Source organism: Manduca sexta, chromosome 17, assembly GCF_014839805.1.
Source record: "Manduca sexta isolate Smith_Timp_Sample1 chromosome 17, JHU_Msex_v1.0, whole genome shotgun sequence".
Taxonomy (NCBI): domain Eukaryota; kingdom Metazoa; phylum Arthropoda; class Insecta; order Lepidoptera; family Sphingidae; genus Manduca; species Manduca sexta.
Window position 1 is genome coordinate 14,771,965 of NC_051131.1, and position 14,974 is coordinate 14,786,938.

At 44.6% G+C, this 14,974-nt stretch overlaps 1 protein-coding gene across 1 annotated transcript in view; it reads right to left on the reverse strand.

Annotated features, from left to right (window-relative positions):
* Positions 1 to 14,974, reverse strand: part of LOC115451990 (vacuolar protein sorting-associated protein 13D) — a 47,307-nt gene that overhangs the window by 3,500 nt on the left and 28,833 nt on the right. The window contains exons 51-67 of the mRNA XM_037439528.1: positions 14,139 to 14,367; positions 6,853 to 7,051; positions 6,505 to 6,693; positions 6,094 to 6,303; positions 5,679 to 5,897; positions 5,269 to 5,465; positions 4,952 to 5,096; positions 4,666 to 4,865; positions 4,368 to 4,496; positions 4,054 to 4,168; positions 3,586 to 3,939; positions 3,266 to 3,493; positions 2,896 to 3,080; positions 2,462 to 2,624; positions 740 to 922; positions 348 to 522; positions 45 to 176 (exon numbers count right to left, since the gene is read on the reverse strand). Of these exons, the coding sequence (XP_037295425.1) occupies positions 45 to 176; positions 348 to 522; positions 740 to 922; positions 2,462 to 2,624; positions 2,896 to 3,080; positions 3,266 to 3,493; positions 3,586 to 3,939; positions 4,054 to 4,168; positions 4,368 to 4,496; positions 4,666 to 4,865; positions 4,952 to 5,096; positions 5,269 to 5,465; positions 5,679 to 5,897; positions 6,094 to 6,303; positions 6,505 to 6,693; positions 6,853 to 7,051; positions 14,139 to 14,367 (3,252 nt within the window). The remainder of the gene's footprint in view (positions 1 to 44; positions 177 to 347; positions 523 to 739; positions 923 to 2,461; positions 2,625 to 2,895; positions 3,081 to 3,265; positions 3,494 to 3,585; positions 3,940 to 4,053; positions 4,169 to 4,367; positions 4,497 to 4,665; positions 4,866 to 4,951; positions 5,097 to 5,268; positions 5,466 to 5,678; positions 5,898 to 6,093; positions 6,304 to 6,504; positions 6,694 to 6,852; positions 7,052 to 14,138; positions 14,368 to 14,974) is intronic.

Here is a 14,974-nt window from a genome sequence, read left to right on the forward strand (position 1 = left end):
ACTCATGACTAAGTTCAGTCCGGTACGGTGAGCGTGATAGTTACCGAGTATGCCGAGGCCGAGGCCGCGGAAGCCGGCCGCGATGTGGTGCCCGCGCGCGGCGCTGCGGATGCGCCGGCGCGTCTCCTCGTGCGCCTCGTCCCATACCACGCGCTCCAGCCCGTCGCCCAGCGACTCTGAACACACAACACCCGTGTCGAATGAAACATCATGGATTCCATTTCCGAACAGAGACATGACGACAACTAATTTGGAAGTCTATTGTCAAAATCATTTTATTAAATCAGGATTTGTAACTAATAATATGCAGTAACTTGACACGAGACAAAATACCGATCTCGTCATACCTGAAACCTTAGCGGCGGAGTTAGAGATGCCGTGAGTGACATTTTTCAGCAGCGCACCAACATTGCCCTCTAACAGGAGTCCGCTGACTCCCTCCGACACATCCGCCACGAATCCCAGCGGGTTGCCGAGGAAATCCACAGAGCCCAAAATCTTGGCCGCCTGCCACTTCAGCTCCTGATAACCAACGTACAAACATAATTATGAGAACATATTTATGAGATCGATAATGTTGAGTGTGTTCACAATTTTTGGTGATCCAAAATATAATTACTTTGAGTATGTCGTATACGACACAGATTCCTGTCTTAGCATAGAGTTAAATCAATAGAAATATGTAATGGCCGTTATTTTACATAATGCTCAATGAAATATGAAGAGCTAAAATACTGACGTCTTTGAAGTGTGCGAGCATCTGCCGTCCGAGGTATGAGGCGGTGTCGAACACGTGCATGCGCACGAACGGCTCGAGCTCGACGGCCGCGTCCTCGAACTTGATCAGCGTCAGCCCGAGCCGACGCTTCAGCGCACTCAGCGAGCTCTCCAGCTTGTTCGCCGTGCACATCGACAGACGAATCTGAGGTATAACAAGTATTAAAACACTTCACATATCCTTATCCTAACGAACTTGTTTAGCAAACAAATAGTTTGGGAGTGAAAATCGAAACTATAAGCCTTTTGCTTTAGAGTCTTGAACGATTACAGTTCTAACGATAAGTATGACAAAAATAGTTACTAAATGGTGTAGACATAGTCAAAGTATGTTGTGTGCGAAATGGTTATAGCAGAGACAAGACGCATAGGATTTTCATACAAAAGCATAAAAGTTGTTCGGAAACATTATAATTAAATGATGTTATCGAATGACAATCGATAAATTGATCACCTAGCAAAAAAAACCATTTTGCTATTGCTTTCATGTTTGTAGCAAAATAATTATGTTGAACGAATCCTTGCAAATGTGAGACCGATACATAAACTGGCAGGCATAAAAAATTAGACAGGCTTAAATAATTGCGGCGAGCGTCAAAAATTGTAACGTTTTAAATTGATGTGTAGTGTTTATCACAATCAAATTGCACGGTAGTAAAACCACAGTACGGTAATCACGTCAAGCCATGCCAAAATTAAAGAACCAGTAGTTGGTTGGTCTTGTCATAGCATAAGGAGCACAATCGCGTTGTTTTGTCGATCCTTCGTAGTATTACGTACACTTTCATAATTTCTTTGTGCTTCAAAAGCACAGGCACATAATTGTACCCATTGACCTCGCAACCTGTACAAAAATCTACAATTAACGATTTTTTGAATCAATTGATATTGAGCCTTATGAACAGGAATTTTGCATAAGCAGGGTACACACAGTAATGAGTAGTAACTAGCCACACAAATAAAAAAACACACACAACGTAAATCTAACCTTTTTGCACGTCAAGAGCTGAACGCATAAAACAAAACGTGTTCGTTAACGGCATGGCAAGTGAGCGAGACAGTGACCCGGCAAACAAGCACTGGCTTCACTTTGACTATAAAAGCTGGCTGAAGAGATCGAACAACAAATAAAACTCAACGTTATATACTACCATTTATGGTCGATATTTCTATGATAAAACGACACAATCCCAGAGACACGTAGTAGCGTGTAATTTTCGATGAATCGTAATCTAGTGACGGTAAGGTTGAGTTTTAATTGTTATTGAATAATATCTTGGCGGCCGCTCTGTGCGTGGACACTGACTAAGCATTCATGCCGCTAAATCAGTATGTGTTTCATCACATCAGTTGTTGTACATACATTAGTAAGGCTTATTTTTTATTAAAATGGTTGTTTTATTTACGACGACTTAGAAATTATGCTTAAGCTAACCGTAACTAAGTAATCCGTGTCCGATACTTCGCTTACATCTAAGAATATGAACAGTATTAGTGATCGATATCAATAATCGAATGCAACTCGCGAAATGACCCTTATTGACCTTTCGTGTTCCAGTTTTCGAGTCACCAATTTCGATCACGCAACTCTAAGATTATACTGAAATGCTCATGGATTACAATTAGAGATGATAAAAACCATTTGAAAGTATCGATAAAAAGTAAAATGATCGACATAGCGTACCTGGCTGGGTATGATCTTGATCAGCGCGAAGTAGTATCTGGTGGCGTGCAGCGCGGTGAGCTCGTCGAGCATGCGCCGCGTCTCGTAGTCCGCCTCGTCCACCTGCTCCTGCGCACTGTCCTCGTCCTCCACCCACGCCCACGCCCACAGCTGCAGGATCAGCCTGCCGACCAGATTGTATAAGTAATTGTTATGTAGTGCATTATAAACTACCGTGGTATATACCGTCAGAGAAACACCTTAGTCTAGTCTCGCAGTTGTATAAATAAAGTATGTTTTTTTTTTCATCTAAATAGTAAACAGATATTAGGCAAAAATTTCAAATGTTAATAGAAGTGTCAGCGTGTATTGAAAAGATTTAACTATCTCGCTCGGACCCCTATATTCTACATGGCGTTACTTTACATGTGGTTAAAGCATTGTGCGTAAATGACCTCTCTTCGAGTCGTATGGCGAGCGGTCGCAGTCCGATGACGAGGTGTCTGAAGAAGTAAGCGTTGTAGCGCGACACCGGAGACTTCTGCAGCTCCACCGCCGCGTGCAGCGCCGGCATCGACGGACTGCCGCCGCCGCGCTCCGGCAGGCAGTACAGCAGCACCGGGCTGGGAGTGTCTACCAGCTGTAACAAGGGATAGTGAAACTTTAAATTTCTTCTACTACTTTACAAAAGCTTTTTATGTTGACGGGTTGGTCACATTTAGGGCGAATAACTCCAATAATTAAAAATATATTAATGTTAGTGGGCATTGAAAAAATTGGCAGTCGTATAGGGGGTTTAAGAATATCAGTAAACACGATGCGGACCTGATTATCCCACTGCATGTTGGTGACGGAGAGCGTGAGCGTGCGGTGCTTGGCGGCGACGGTGAGCGACAGCGCCACTCCCGCGAACAGCGCGTGCACCAGCTCCGCCGGCGGCGACCGCGCCACCAGCGACACCGACAGCCCCGCCACCGCCACGCGCGCCTCCCACTCGCGCCCGGACGACTCCTCCGATTGCTCCTCTTCTGAGTCTTCGATCCACCCAGACTCCTGGATACCAGCATATTATTAAATATTTATATAATAGGTGATTTTTTATTAAAGAAAAAAATGACATTGTTATGTATTATGTGTATACTGACGGGGTCCTGATGGTCGTGTATGGAGACGGTGCGCGTGGGTCCGTCGGCGGCGAGCGCGAGGTGCAGGCGGCCGGAGCCGGGGCGCAGCGTGTGCCACGCCACGGCCTGCTCGGGCGGCGGCACGGGCCCCGCGCAGGCGCGCGCCGGCAGCGCCAGCACGACGCGCGCGCCGGCCGTCAGCGCCAGCAGCGACGTGCCCTCGGGCTGCACGCACAGGTTGCGGTGCGCGCACGCCATGCGGCCCGGCGCCACCACGCGCCACGCCTGCGTCGACGCGCGCCGCGGGTCCGCGCGCCGCAGCACCAGCGGGGACGCGCGGCCCGGCCGCGGCGCTGCCTCCTCTATGTCCAACACCTGCATGACAAGCATTTATGTTAATAACACTAACACTTTTATGGAATTTCCGACCGTATAAACATGTAAAGCAGAAATTATATTTAACTTCAAATACTATCTAAAATTTATTACCATGGCATGAGGCGATAAAGGTGCATCTTCAGAGAGCAACGCGTCTGTAGGTTGTGGCGGCGAGCTGCCCTCGTGGATTAGCTGATTGTTGGGACCTCTTCGCCATAATTGTGACCTGGGTAAATAACATAAATTAAAGTCATCACGTATTGAAGGCGCTAAAGTCAAGCGCTATAAAATATTATAAACGTTGTTTAGCGAGCGACGAGACCATCAAACACTAAATTAGTATTCGTTTATCGTTGATACTGTATTATGCGAATAAATATGATGAAATAAATTGTCATATAAAAAAGTACTAAAATGAAACAGACCTGTCTCCATATCGTTTCCTGCCGAGCACGACGCGGTTGGATCCCATCGGCACCTCGAGCACGAGCGCGTTGTCGTCCGCGTGCGCTGCTTGCGACGTCTGCTTATCCGCACTGGTCACACTGGGATCCCTGTGTGCCCAAATAGTTAGTAATCCGTTAAATTAATTAATAATGATCGATTACATGTGGTCGGATATAAAAACGTAGTCAAGTCATTTCAACAACACGCGTCATCGTATATCGCGACGACCCTAAATTGTAATTAAATGTGATTAGGAAGTTAAAGAGTTGTGTGTACTTTTTCATCGTGGCGGTGAAGACGACATAGATGAAGTTCTGATAGAGCAGCGTGTAGGCGGCGGGCAGCACGTCCAGCGGCAGCGTGGCGCGCGGCCCGCCCGGCGCCCGCAGCGCTAGCGCCGCCGCGCCCTCCGGCTCCGGCAGCGCCCAAGTAACCCGCGCGTGCGCACCCACCGCGCACTCCTCCGCGCAACCCACCTATACCACACAAACATAATGTACTGCGAGACCGTTACTAATCAAAACAATCTTCGAAAGGGAAGTTCTAGTTTAAATATTCTTACCTGGTGGAACATGATGGAGACGGGCGAGTAGTTGTGTATGCGCAGCGGTGGCGGCGCGCACTCCGCGTCCGTCAACACCACGAACAGCGTCGCGCCCTGGCACACCACCTCCGCGCGGATCACCACGAACCGGCCGCCGGGCTCTCTGCAAACACAAAGTCTCACTCCTTATCATCGACTGCAAGCCAAAGCAATCGTTAAGATCCAAATTATGTCTGTGCTAACTTTGAATTTTTTTGGGTATACACTATACATGTAATATTATTAAGGAACGACACATTCAGAGAATTAAATATACTATAAGATAGGTACGGTACCTGCAAGCGAGATGCAACGCTCTAGGCGCATCGATGCGGAAGCCACCGGACCAAGCGGTGAGCGGCGCGGCGCTGGCGCCGCTGGTGGCCAGCACGCGCACGCACAGCAGCTGCTCGCGCTCGTGCCGCGCCCAGTGCCACGGCAGGTAGCACCCCGACACCGCGCACACGTGCGTCGCCGTCGCGCCCGGGTCCGACTGCAACACGACACTCTTACATACTCGTGCACTGAACACTACAATTTACTTATACTGATCACTAGAATACCATGTACGGAAATTATTTCGCAATTGTCCAGAGATACAGTATCTCTCATTGGTCGAAGGTATTCTTGGATTCAATTGCACTGCACTAAGGATAAATGGTTACCTGATAAGAACAGTAATTCAGAGTATACATGTGCAACTTACTAGTGTAGTGGCGGCACACTTCTGCGCAAACTGCAGCGTATGCGAGGTGTTGTTGTGCAGCTGGTAGCGCGGCGCGAGTGTGACGATGTTGGTGTGTCGGTAGCGGCCGCGGCCGGCGCGCACGCGCACGCCCAGCGCCAGCACGCGCTCGCCGCCCTCCGACCGCGACACCACGCGCTTCACGCACACGCCCGGGCCCAGACCGAACGGCGAGCACCACTGCGATAAATACAACTTAATATTTAATGAGGTATGTTGGAACGAACATCCATAACCTTGCACAAATGCTAGAAAGTGGCATTTCTGTGGTAGCACTTTGTATATATTATGACTGTCTGTAAAACGGTACGTCCCGTCAATTGGAAAATCTTATTAATAAAATGAGCTTAAAACATAGCAGCGCACGGTGCAATACCTCTGGATTGCTGCAGAATCCCTTCCCGAGCCTGGCCGCCACGGTGGGCCCGCCGTCGGCCTCCGCGAAGGAGAAGAGCAGCGGCGCCACCATGCGCGCCACCTCGTGCTCGGCGAACTGCCCGGCCGCCTCCTGCGCGCTGCCCTCGGCGCGGAACACCAGCGGCAGCCCCGTGCGGTTCACGAGCCAGTACGCCGCTGATATCGACACCTGCACGCACATCACTTGTATCGCAACAGTTCTTTTAGTGCATTTCTATTGATTAGCTTAACATCAACTCTATGAATGGTTTACATAGACTTTGTATTGTATGAATTATAATTTGTATAAAACACTAATCATATTATTAAGGACCTCACGGACTGTCCGCAACTGGGCCATCATCGGATCCTACAAGAATAATGACAATACCTTGACGCCGTCCGTTTTGCTGATGGAGACCCTGGCGTTGAGGTAGAGTCGGCGGCCGCGCGTGTCGCGTAGCTTGAGCCGCGCGGTGAAGGAGGTGGCGGCTGCGCCCGCGCCGCCCACGCACAGCGCCGTCGACCACATGAAACCTTCCAGCTTCACGCTCACTTCTACGCCTTCTTCGACGTTCACCTAAGACGAATTAGGGTCCATAGATTTTATTATTTAAGAATACACAGTTACAGTGTACAGATAATTTTTTTTAATGTTTAAATGTCGGTAGAAAACATAAAATTAAAATTAATTAACCTTCAAATTATATAATTTATATTTACAGTAACGTCTTCTCACCTCATGGAACGGCCTGGTGTCTCCAGGTGAAACGTTGCCGGTAGCTCGGATGTCTCCTGAGGTAGTAGCCGCACGGTACTGCATCTCCAGCGGCAACAAGTTCTCAAGTCGTAACTCTGGCACCAGAGTCAAAGTGTGACCCGCGATAGGTGGTCCCCGGTCCGGCGGGAACCGCTCGCGAACTATCACGCAGCAGAATCTATTGAAATAGTGTTTGCGTTAGTGTTGGTGGGAAGACTGAATCTAATGATTCAATGTTATGATGTTCTTTACAACAAGACTGGTTAGGATATTTGAAAATAATAGGGGTGGGTGCTGCAGATCACTCAACATTCGGTGACATGTGTACTCATGTACCGACATCATTCAATCAATCAAAGCTTATCGCCATTTACTACGGTACGAAAGCATCACCAGGAGAACACCAGCTAACTCGATCTTGGACATTCCAGTGTTGGGCAGCTCGCATCCATTTCCTACCCTCAGCCTTTTTGACGTGAAATGTGCCGGATGTATATAATAACTAGCTTTTGCCCGCGGCTCCGCCCGCGTTATAAAGTTTTTCAGGCTAAAGTTTTCCGTTATAAAAGTAGTAGTTTCCCGGGAACCTATGTTCTTCCCAAGATCTCAAACTGTCTCCATACCAAAATTCATCTTAATAGGTTGGGTAGTTTTTGAGTGTAACACGTTCAGGCAGACAGATGCAGCGGGGGCCTTTGTTTTATAATATATTTTTTAGAAATTTTTAAGAGAAACAATCCCGTCATACATCGTTGTTGCATAACTTTAACCGTTTACGCAGCGCACGCAACGGAAGCTCTCAAAACAAATATTTTTTCCCCGTTTTTGCAACATGTTTCATTACTGCTCCGCTCCTATTGGTCATAGCGTGATGATATACAGCCTATAGCACTCCACAAATAAAGGGCTATCCAACTCAAAACGAATTTTTCAGTTCAAACTGGTAGTTCCTGAGATTAGCCATTACTGCTTCGCTCCTATTGGTCATAGCTTGATGATATATAACTTAGAGCACTCCACGAACAAAGGGCTATCCAACGCAAAAAGAATTTTTCAGTTTGGACCGGTAGTTCCTGAGATTAGCCATTACTGCTCCGCTCCTATTGGGTATAGCATGATGATATATAGCCTATAGCACTACACGAATAAAGGGCTATCCAACGCAAAAAGAATTTTTCAGTTTGGACCGGTAGTTCCTGAGATTAGCCATTACTGCTCCGCTCCTATTCGGTATAGCGTGATGATATATAGCCTATAGCACTCCACGAACAAAGGGCTATCCAACGCAAAAAGAATTTTTCAGTTTGGACCGGTAGTTCCTGAGATTAGCCATTACTGCTCCGCTCCTATTCGGTATAGCGTGATGATATATAGCCTATAGCACTCCACGAACAAAGGGCTATCCAACGCAAAAAGAATTTTTCAGTTTGGACCGGTAGTTCCTGAGATTAGCCATTACTGCTCCGCTCCTATTCGGTATAGCGTGATGATATATAGCCTATAGCACTCCACGAACAAAGGGCTATCCAACGCAAAAAGAATTTTTCAGTTTGGACTGGTAGTTCCTGAGATTAGCGCGTTCAAACAAACAAACAAACTCTTCAGCTTTATATAATAGTACTAGCCACATTTTAAAAATTGAATTGAATTGATATATTTAATGCTACTGAAGATTTTACACGAATGCTGTTATATGAGTAATAGTAAATGCTGTTGTGCTAATGCAGTTTGTGCTAAATTGGCGCTAACAACATATATTAAGAGGAATTCTACGGACCTTCCATCATAAAATTTGTTGCAAAATCGTTAAGGCATTAACTCAATTTTTTTTTTATTTAGTTAAATAATGTGACGAGGATGCCGTTTATCTGATGATTAACCGTTTACGCAGCGCACGCAACGGAAGCTCTCAAAACTAATAATTTTTCCCCTTTTTTGCAACATGTTTCATTGCTGCTCCGCTCCTATTGGTCATAGCGAGATGATATATAGCCTATAACACTCCGGGATCAAAGGGCTATCCAACACAAAAATAATTTTTCAGTTCAAACCGGTAGTTCGTGAGATTAGCCATTACTGCTCCGCTCCTATTGGCCATAGCGTGATGATATATAACTTAGAGCACTCCACGAACAAAGGGCTATCCAACGCAAAAAGAATTTTTCAGTTTGGACCGGTAGTTCCTGAGATTAGCCATTACTGCTCCGCTCCTATTGGGTATAGCATGATGATATATAGCCTATAGCACTACACGAATAAAGGGCTATCCAACGCAAAAAGAATTTTTCAGTTTGGACCGGTAGTTCCTGAGATTAGCCATTACTGCTCCGCTCCTATTCGGTATAGCGTGATGATATATAGCCTATAGCACTCCACGAACAAAGGGCTATCCAACGCAAAAAGAATTTTTCAGTTTGGACCGGTAGTTCCTGAGATTAGCCATTACTGCTCCGCTCCTATTCGGTATAGCGTGATGATATATAGCCTATAGCACTCCACGAACAAAGGGCTATCCAACGCAAAAAGAATTTTTCAGTTTGGACCGGTAGTTCCTGAGATTAGCCATTACTGCTCCGCTCCTATTCGGTATAGCGTGATGATATATAGCCTATAGCACTCCACGAACAAAGGGCTATCCAACGCAAAAAGAATTTTTCAGTTTGGACCGGTAGTTCCTGAGATTAGCCATTACTGCTCCGCTCCTATTCGGTATAGCGTGATGATATATAGCCTATAGCACTCCACGAACAAAGGGCTATCCAACGCAAAAAGAATTTTTCAGTTTGGACCGGTAGTTCCTGAGATTAGCCATTACTGCTCCGCTCCTATTCGGTATAGCGTGATGATATATAGCCTATAGCACTCCACGAACAAAGGGCTATCCAACGCAAAAGAATTTTTCAGTTTGGACTGGTAGTTCCTGAGATTAGCGCGTTCAAACAAACAAACAAACTCTTCAGCTTTATATAATAGTACTAGCCACATTTTAAAAATTGAATTGAATTGATATATTTAATGCTACTGAAGATTTTACACGAATGCTGTTATATGAGTAATAGTAAATGCTGTTGTGCTAATGCAGTTTGTGCTAAATTGGCGCTAACAACATATATTAAGAGGAATTCTACGGACCTTCCATCATAAAATTTGTTGCAAAATCGTTAAGGCATTAACTCAATTTTTTTTTTATTTAGTTAAATAATGTGACGAGGATGCCGTTTATCTGATGATTAACCATTTACGCAGCGCACGCAACGGAAGCTCTCAAAACTAATAATTTTTCCCCTTTTTTGCAACATGTTTCATTGCTGCTCCGCTCCTATTGGTCATAGCGAGATGATATATAGCCTATAACACTCCGGGATCAAAGGGCTATCCAACACAAAAATAATTTTTCAGTTCAAACCGGTAGTTCGTGAGATTAGCCATTACTGCTCCGCTCCTATTGGCCATAGCGTGATGATATATAGCCTATAGCGCTCCATAAATAAAGGGCTATCCAACACAAAACGAATTTTTCAGTTCAAACTGGTAGTTCCTGAGATTAGCCATTACTGCTCCGCTCCTATTGGTCATAGCGTGATGATATATAGCCTATAGCACTACACTAATAAAGAGCTATCCAACACAAAAATATTTTTTCAGTTCGAACCGGTAGTTCCTGAGATTAGTCATTACTGCTTCGCTCCTATTGGTCATAGCGTGATGATATATAGCCTATAGCACTCCACGAATAAAGGGCTATCCAACACAAAAAGAATTTTTCAGTTTGGACCGGTAATTCCTGAGATTAGCCATTACTGCCCCGCTCCTATTGGGTATAGCGTGATGATATATAGCCTATAGCACTCCACGAACAAAGGGCTATCCAACGCAAAAAGAATTTTTCAATTTGGACTGGTAGTTCCTGAGATTAGCGCGTTCAAACAAACAAACAAACAAACAAACAAACAAACAAACAAACAAACTCTTCAGCTTTATATAATAGTACTAGCTTTTGCTCGCGGCTCCGCCCGCGTTATAAAGTTTTTCAGGCTAAAGTTTTCCGTTATAAAAATAGTAGTTTCCCGGGAGCCTTTGTTCTTCCCAGGGTCTCAAACTGTCTCCATACCAAATTTCATCTTAATACGTTAGGTAGTTTTTGAGTTTAACACGTTAAGGCAGACAGATGCAGCGGGGGCTTTGTTATATTATTTAGAACTTTTTTAAGTGAAACAATCCCGTCATACATCATTGTTGCATAAATTTAACCGTTTACGCAGCGCAGGCAACGGAAGCTCTCAAAACTCATAATTTTCCCCGTTTTTGCAACATGTTTCATTACTGCTCCGCTCCTATTGGTTATAGCATGATGATATATAGCCTAAAGCACTCCAGGAACAAAGGGCTATCCAACACAAAAGATTTTTTCAGTTCAAACCGGTAGTTCCTGAGATTAGCCATTACTGCTCCGCTCCTATTGGTCATAGCGTGATGATATATAACTTTGAGCACTCCACAAACAAAGAACTATTCAACACAAAAATATTTTTTCAGTTCGAATCGGTAGTTCCTGAGATTAGCCATTACTGCTCCGCTCCTATTGAATATAGCGTGATGATATATAGCCTATAGCTCTCCACGAACAAAGGGCTATCCAACGCAAAAAGAATTTTTCAGTTTGGACCGGTAGTTCCTGAGATTAGCCATTACTGCTCCGCTCCTATTCGGTATAGCGTGATGATATATAGCCTATAGCACTCCACGAACAAAGGGCTATCCAACGCAAAAAGAATTTTTCAGTTTGGACCGGTAGTTCCTGAGATTAGCCATTACTGCTCCGCTCCTATTCGGTATAGCGTGATGATATATAGCCTATAGCACTCCACGAACAAAGGGCTATCCAACGCAAAAAGAATTTTTCAGTTTGGACCGGTAGTTCCTGAGATTAGCCATTACTGCTCCGCTCCTATTCGGTATAGCGTGATGATATATAGCCTATAGCACTCCACGAACAAAGGGCTATCCAACGCAAAAAGAATTTTTCAGTTTGGACTGGTAGTTCCTGAGATTAGCGCGTTCAAACAAACAAACAAACTCTTCAGCTTTATATAATAGTACTAGCCACATTTTAAAAATTGAATTGAATTGATATATTTAATGCTACTGAAGATTTTACACGAATGCTGTTATATGAGTAATAGTAAATGCTGTTGTGCTAATGCAGTTTGTGCTAAATTGGCGCTAACAACATATATTAAGAGGAATTCTACGGACCTTCCATCATAAAATTTGTTGCAAAATCGTTAAGGCATTAACTCAATTTTTTTTTTTATTTAGTTAAATAATGTGACGAGGATGCCGTTTATCTGATGATTAACCATTTACGCAGCGCACGCAACGGAAGCTCTCAAAACTAATAATTTTTCCCCTTTTTGCAACATGTTTCATTGCTGCTCCGCTCCTATTGGTCATAGCGAGATGATATATAGCCTATAACACTCCGGGATCAAAGGGCTATCCAACACAAAAATAATTTTTCAGTTCAAACCGGTAGTTCGTGAGATTAGCCATTACTGCTCCGCTCCTATTGGCCATAGCGTGATGATATATAACTTAGAGCACTCCACGAACAAAGGGCTATCCAACGCAAAAAGAATTTTTCAGTTTGGACCGGTAGTTCCTGAGATTAGCCATTACTGCTCCGCTCCTATTGGGTATAGCATGATGATATATAGCCTATAGCACTACACGAATAAAGGGCTATCCAACGCAAAAAGAATTTTTCAGTTCAAACTGGTAGTTCCTGAGATTAGCCATTACTGCTCCGCTCCTATTGGTCATAGCGTGATGATATATAGCCTATAGCACTACACTAATAAAGAGCTATCCAACACAAAAATATTTTTTCAGTTCGAACCGGTAGTTCCTGAGATTAGTCATTACTGCTCCGCTCCTATTGGTCATAGCGTGATGATATATAGCCTATAGCACTCCACGAATAAAGGGCTATCCAACACAAAAAGAATTTTTCAGTTTGGACCGGTAATTCCTGAGATTAGCCATTACTGCCCCGCTCCTATTGGGTATAGCGTGATGATATATAGCCTATAGCACTCCACGAACAAAGGGCTATCCAACGCAAAAAGAATTTTTCAATTTGGACTGGTAGTTCCTGAGATTAGCGCGTTCAAACAAACAAACAAACAAACAAACAAACAAACTCTTCAGCTTTATATAATAGTACTAGCTTTTGCTCGCGGCTCCGCCCGCGTTATAAAGTTTTTCAGGCTAAAGTTTTCCGTTATAAAAATAGTAGTTTCCCGGGAGCCTTTGTTCTTCCCAGGGTCTCAAACTGTCTCCATACCAAATTTCATCTTAATACGTTAGGTAGTTTTTGAGTTTAACACGTTAAGGCAGACAGATGCAGCGGGGGCTTTGTTATATTATTTAGAACTTTTTAAGTGAAACAATCCCGTCATACATCATTGTTGCATAAATTTAACCGTTTACGCAGCGCAGGCAACGGAAGCTCTCAAAACTCATAATTTTCCCCGTTTTTGCAACATGTTTCATTACTGCTCCGCTCCTATTGGTTATAGCATGATGATATATAGCCTAAAGCACTCCAGGAACAAAGGGCTATCCAACACAAAAAGATTTTTTCAGTTCAAACCGGTAGTTCCTGAGATTAGCCATTACTGCTCCGCTCCTATTGGTCATAGCGTGATGATATATAACTTTGAGCACTCCACAAACAAAGAACTATTCAACACAAAAATATTTTTTCAGTTCGAATCGGTAGTTCCTGAGATTAGCCATTACTGCTCCGCTCCTATTGAATATAGCGTGATGATATATAGCCTATAGCTCTCCACGAACAAAGGGCTATCCAACGCAAAAGAATTTTTCAGTTTGGACCGGTAGTTCCTGAGATTAACCATTACTGCCCCGCTCCTATTGGGTATAGCGTGATGATATATAGCCTATAGCACTCCACGAACAAAGGGCTATCCAACGCAAAAAGAATTTTTCAGTTTGGACCGGTAGTTCCTGAGATTAGCCATTACTGCCCCGCTCCTATTGGGTATAGCGTGATGATATATAGCCTATAGCACTCCACGAACAAAGGGCTATCCAACGCAAAAAGAATTTTTCAGTTTGGACCGGTAGTTCCTGAGATTAGCGCGTTCAAACAAACAAACAAACAAACAAACAAACAAACAAACAAACAAACTCTTCAGCTTTATATAATAGTATAGATAGATAGATGTAGATGTAACAACCTGTAGAGATGGTCAGGCGGCGCCCGGCACTCGTAGTGCAGCAGCGCGTGCGTGTTGCAGGCGGCGCGCCAGTCGACCGCGGCGGGCGCGTGCTGCGCGGGCGGCGGGCGCGCGGAGTGGGCGCGCGCGAGCGGGCGCGTCCACAGCGCGGGCGCGTGCGCACTCAGCGGCGCCGCCCAGCGCGCGCCCGCCGCCACCTGCGCACTGCGCGCGCCGCCGCTCCACTGCGCTGCGACACACGCGTACACTAACATACAATATCTCCCCTAATGAGTCTTTCAAATTCAAGGTTTGTCTTTGTATAAGGGCCAAAACTATATTATACGACTAAAAATATACCAACACATTTTACACTTATAATTACAGATTGCTTAAATGAAACTAATGTAAAATTATTTGCTACAAAATAAAATATCCCATAATTATTATTATAAATTAAAGTCCAATGGCACCTGCCACCGCAGCGTTTACATATTAAACATCGATTTTTTTATAATACATAAACTGCTATGATAACTGATCATATGTAAACTAGTGAAATACAAATGAATCTATTCTGCACAGATGTAAAAAGCACAAACGTGAGAGAGGCCAAGCGGAGCCGGCAAAGATGGCGGAGGGTCCGACCCGCGGGAGGGCGGGCACCGCCCGCGCGCGCCACACGCATGCGCACGCCGCGCGCACGCGCTCCGCACGCACACTCGCGCACAACCGCTCTGTACGTGCAGCCGAAAATACTTGCGACATACACATAGAGCTTACTACGATGCTTTTTTCTCATAGCTTTCACCTTAGGTGCAAATACCATATTGGACAAAACAAACAGCATTATGAAT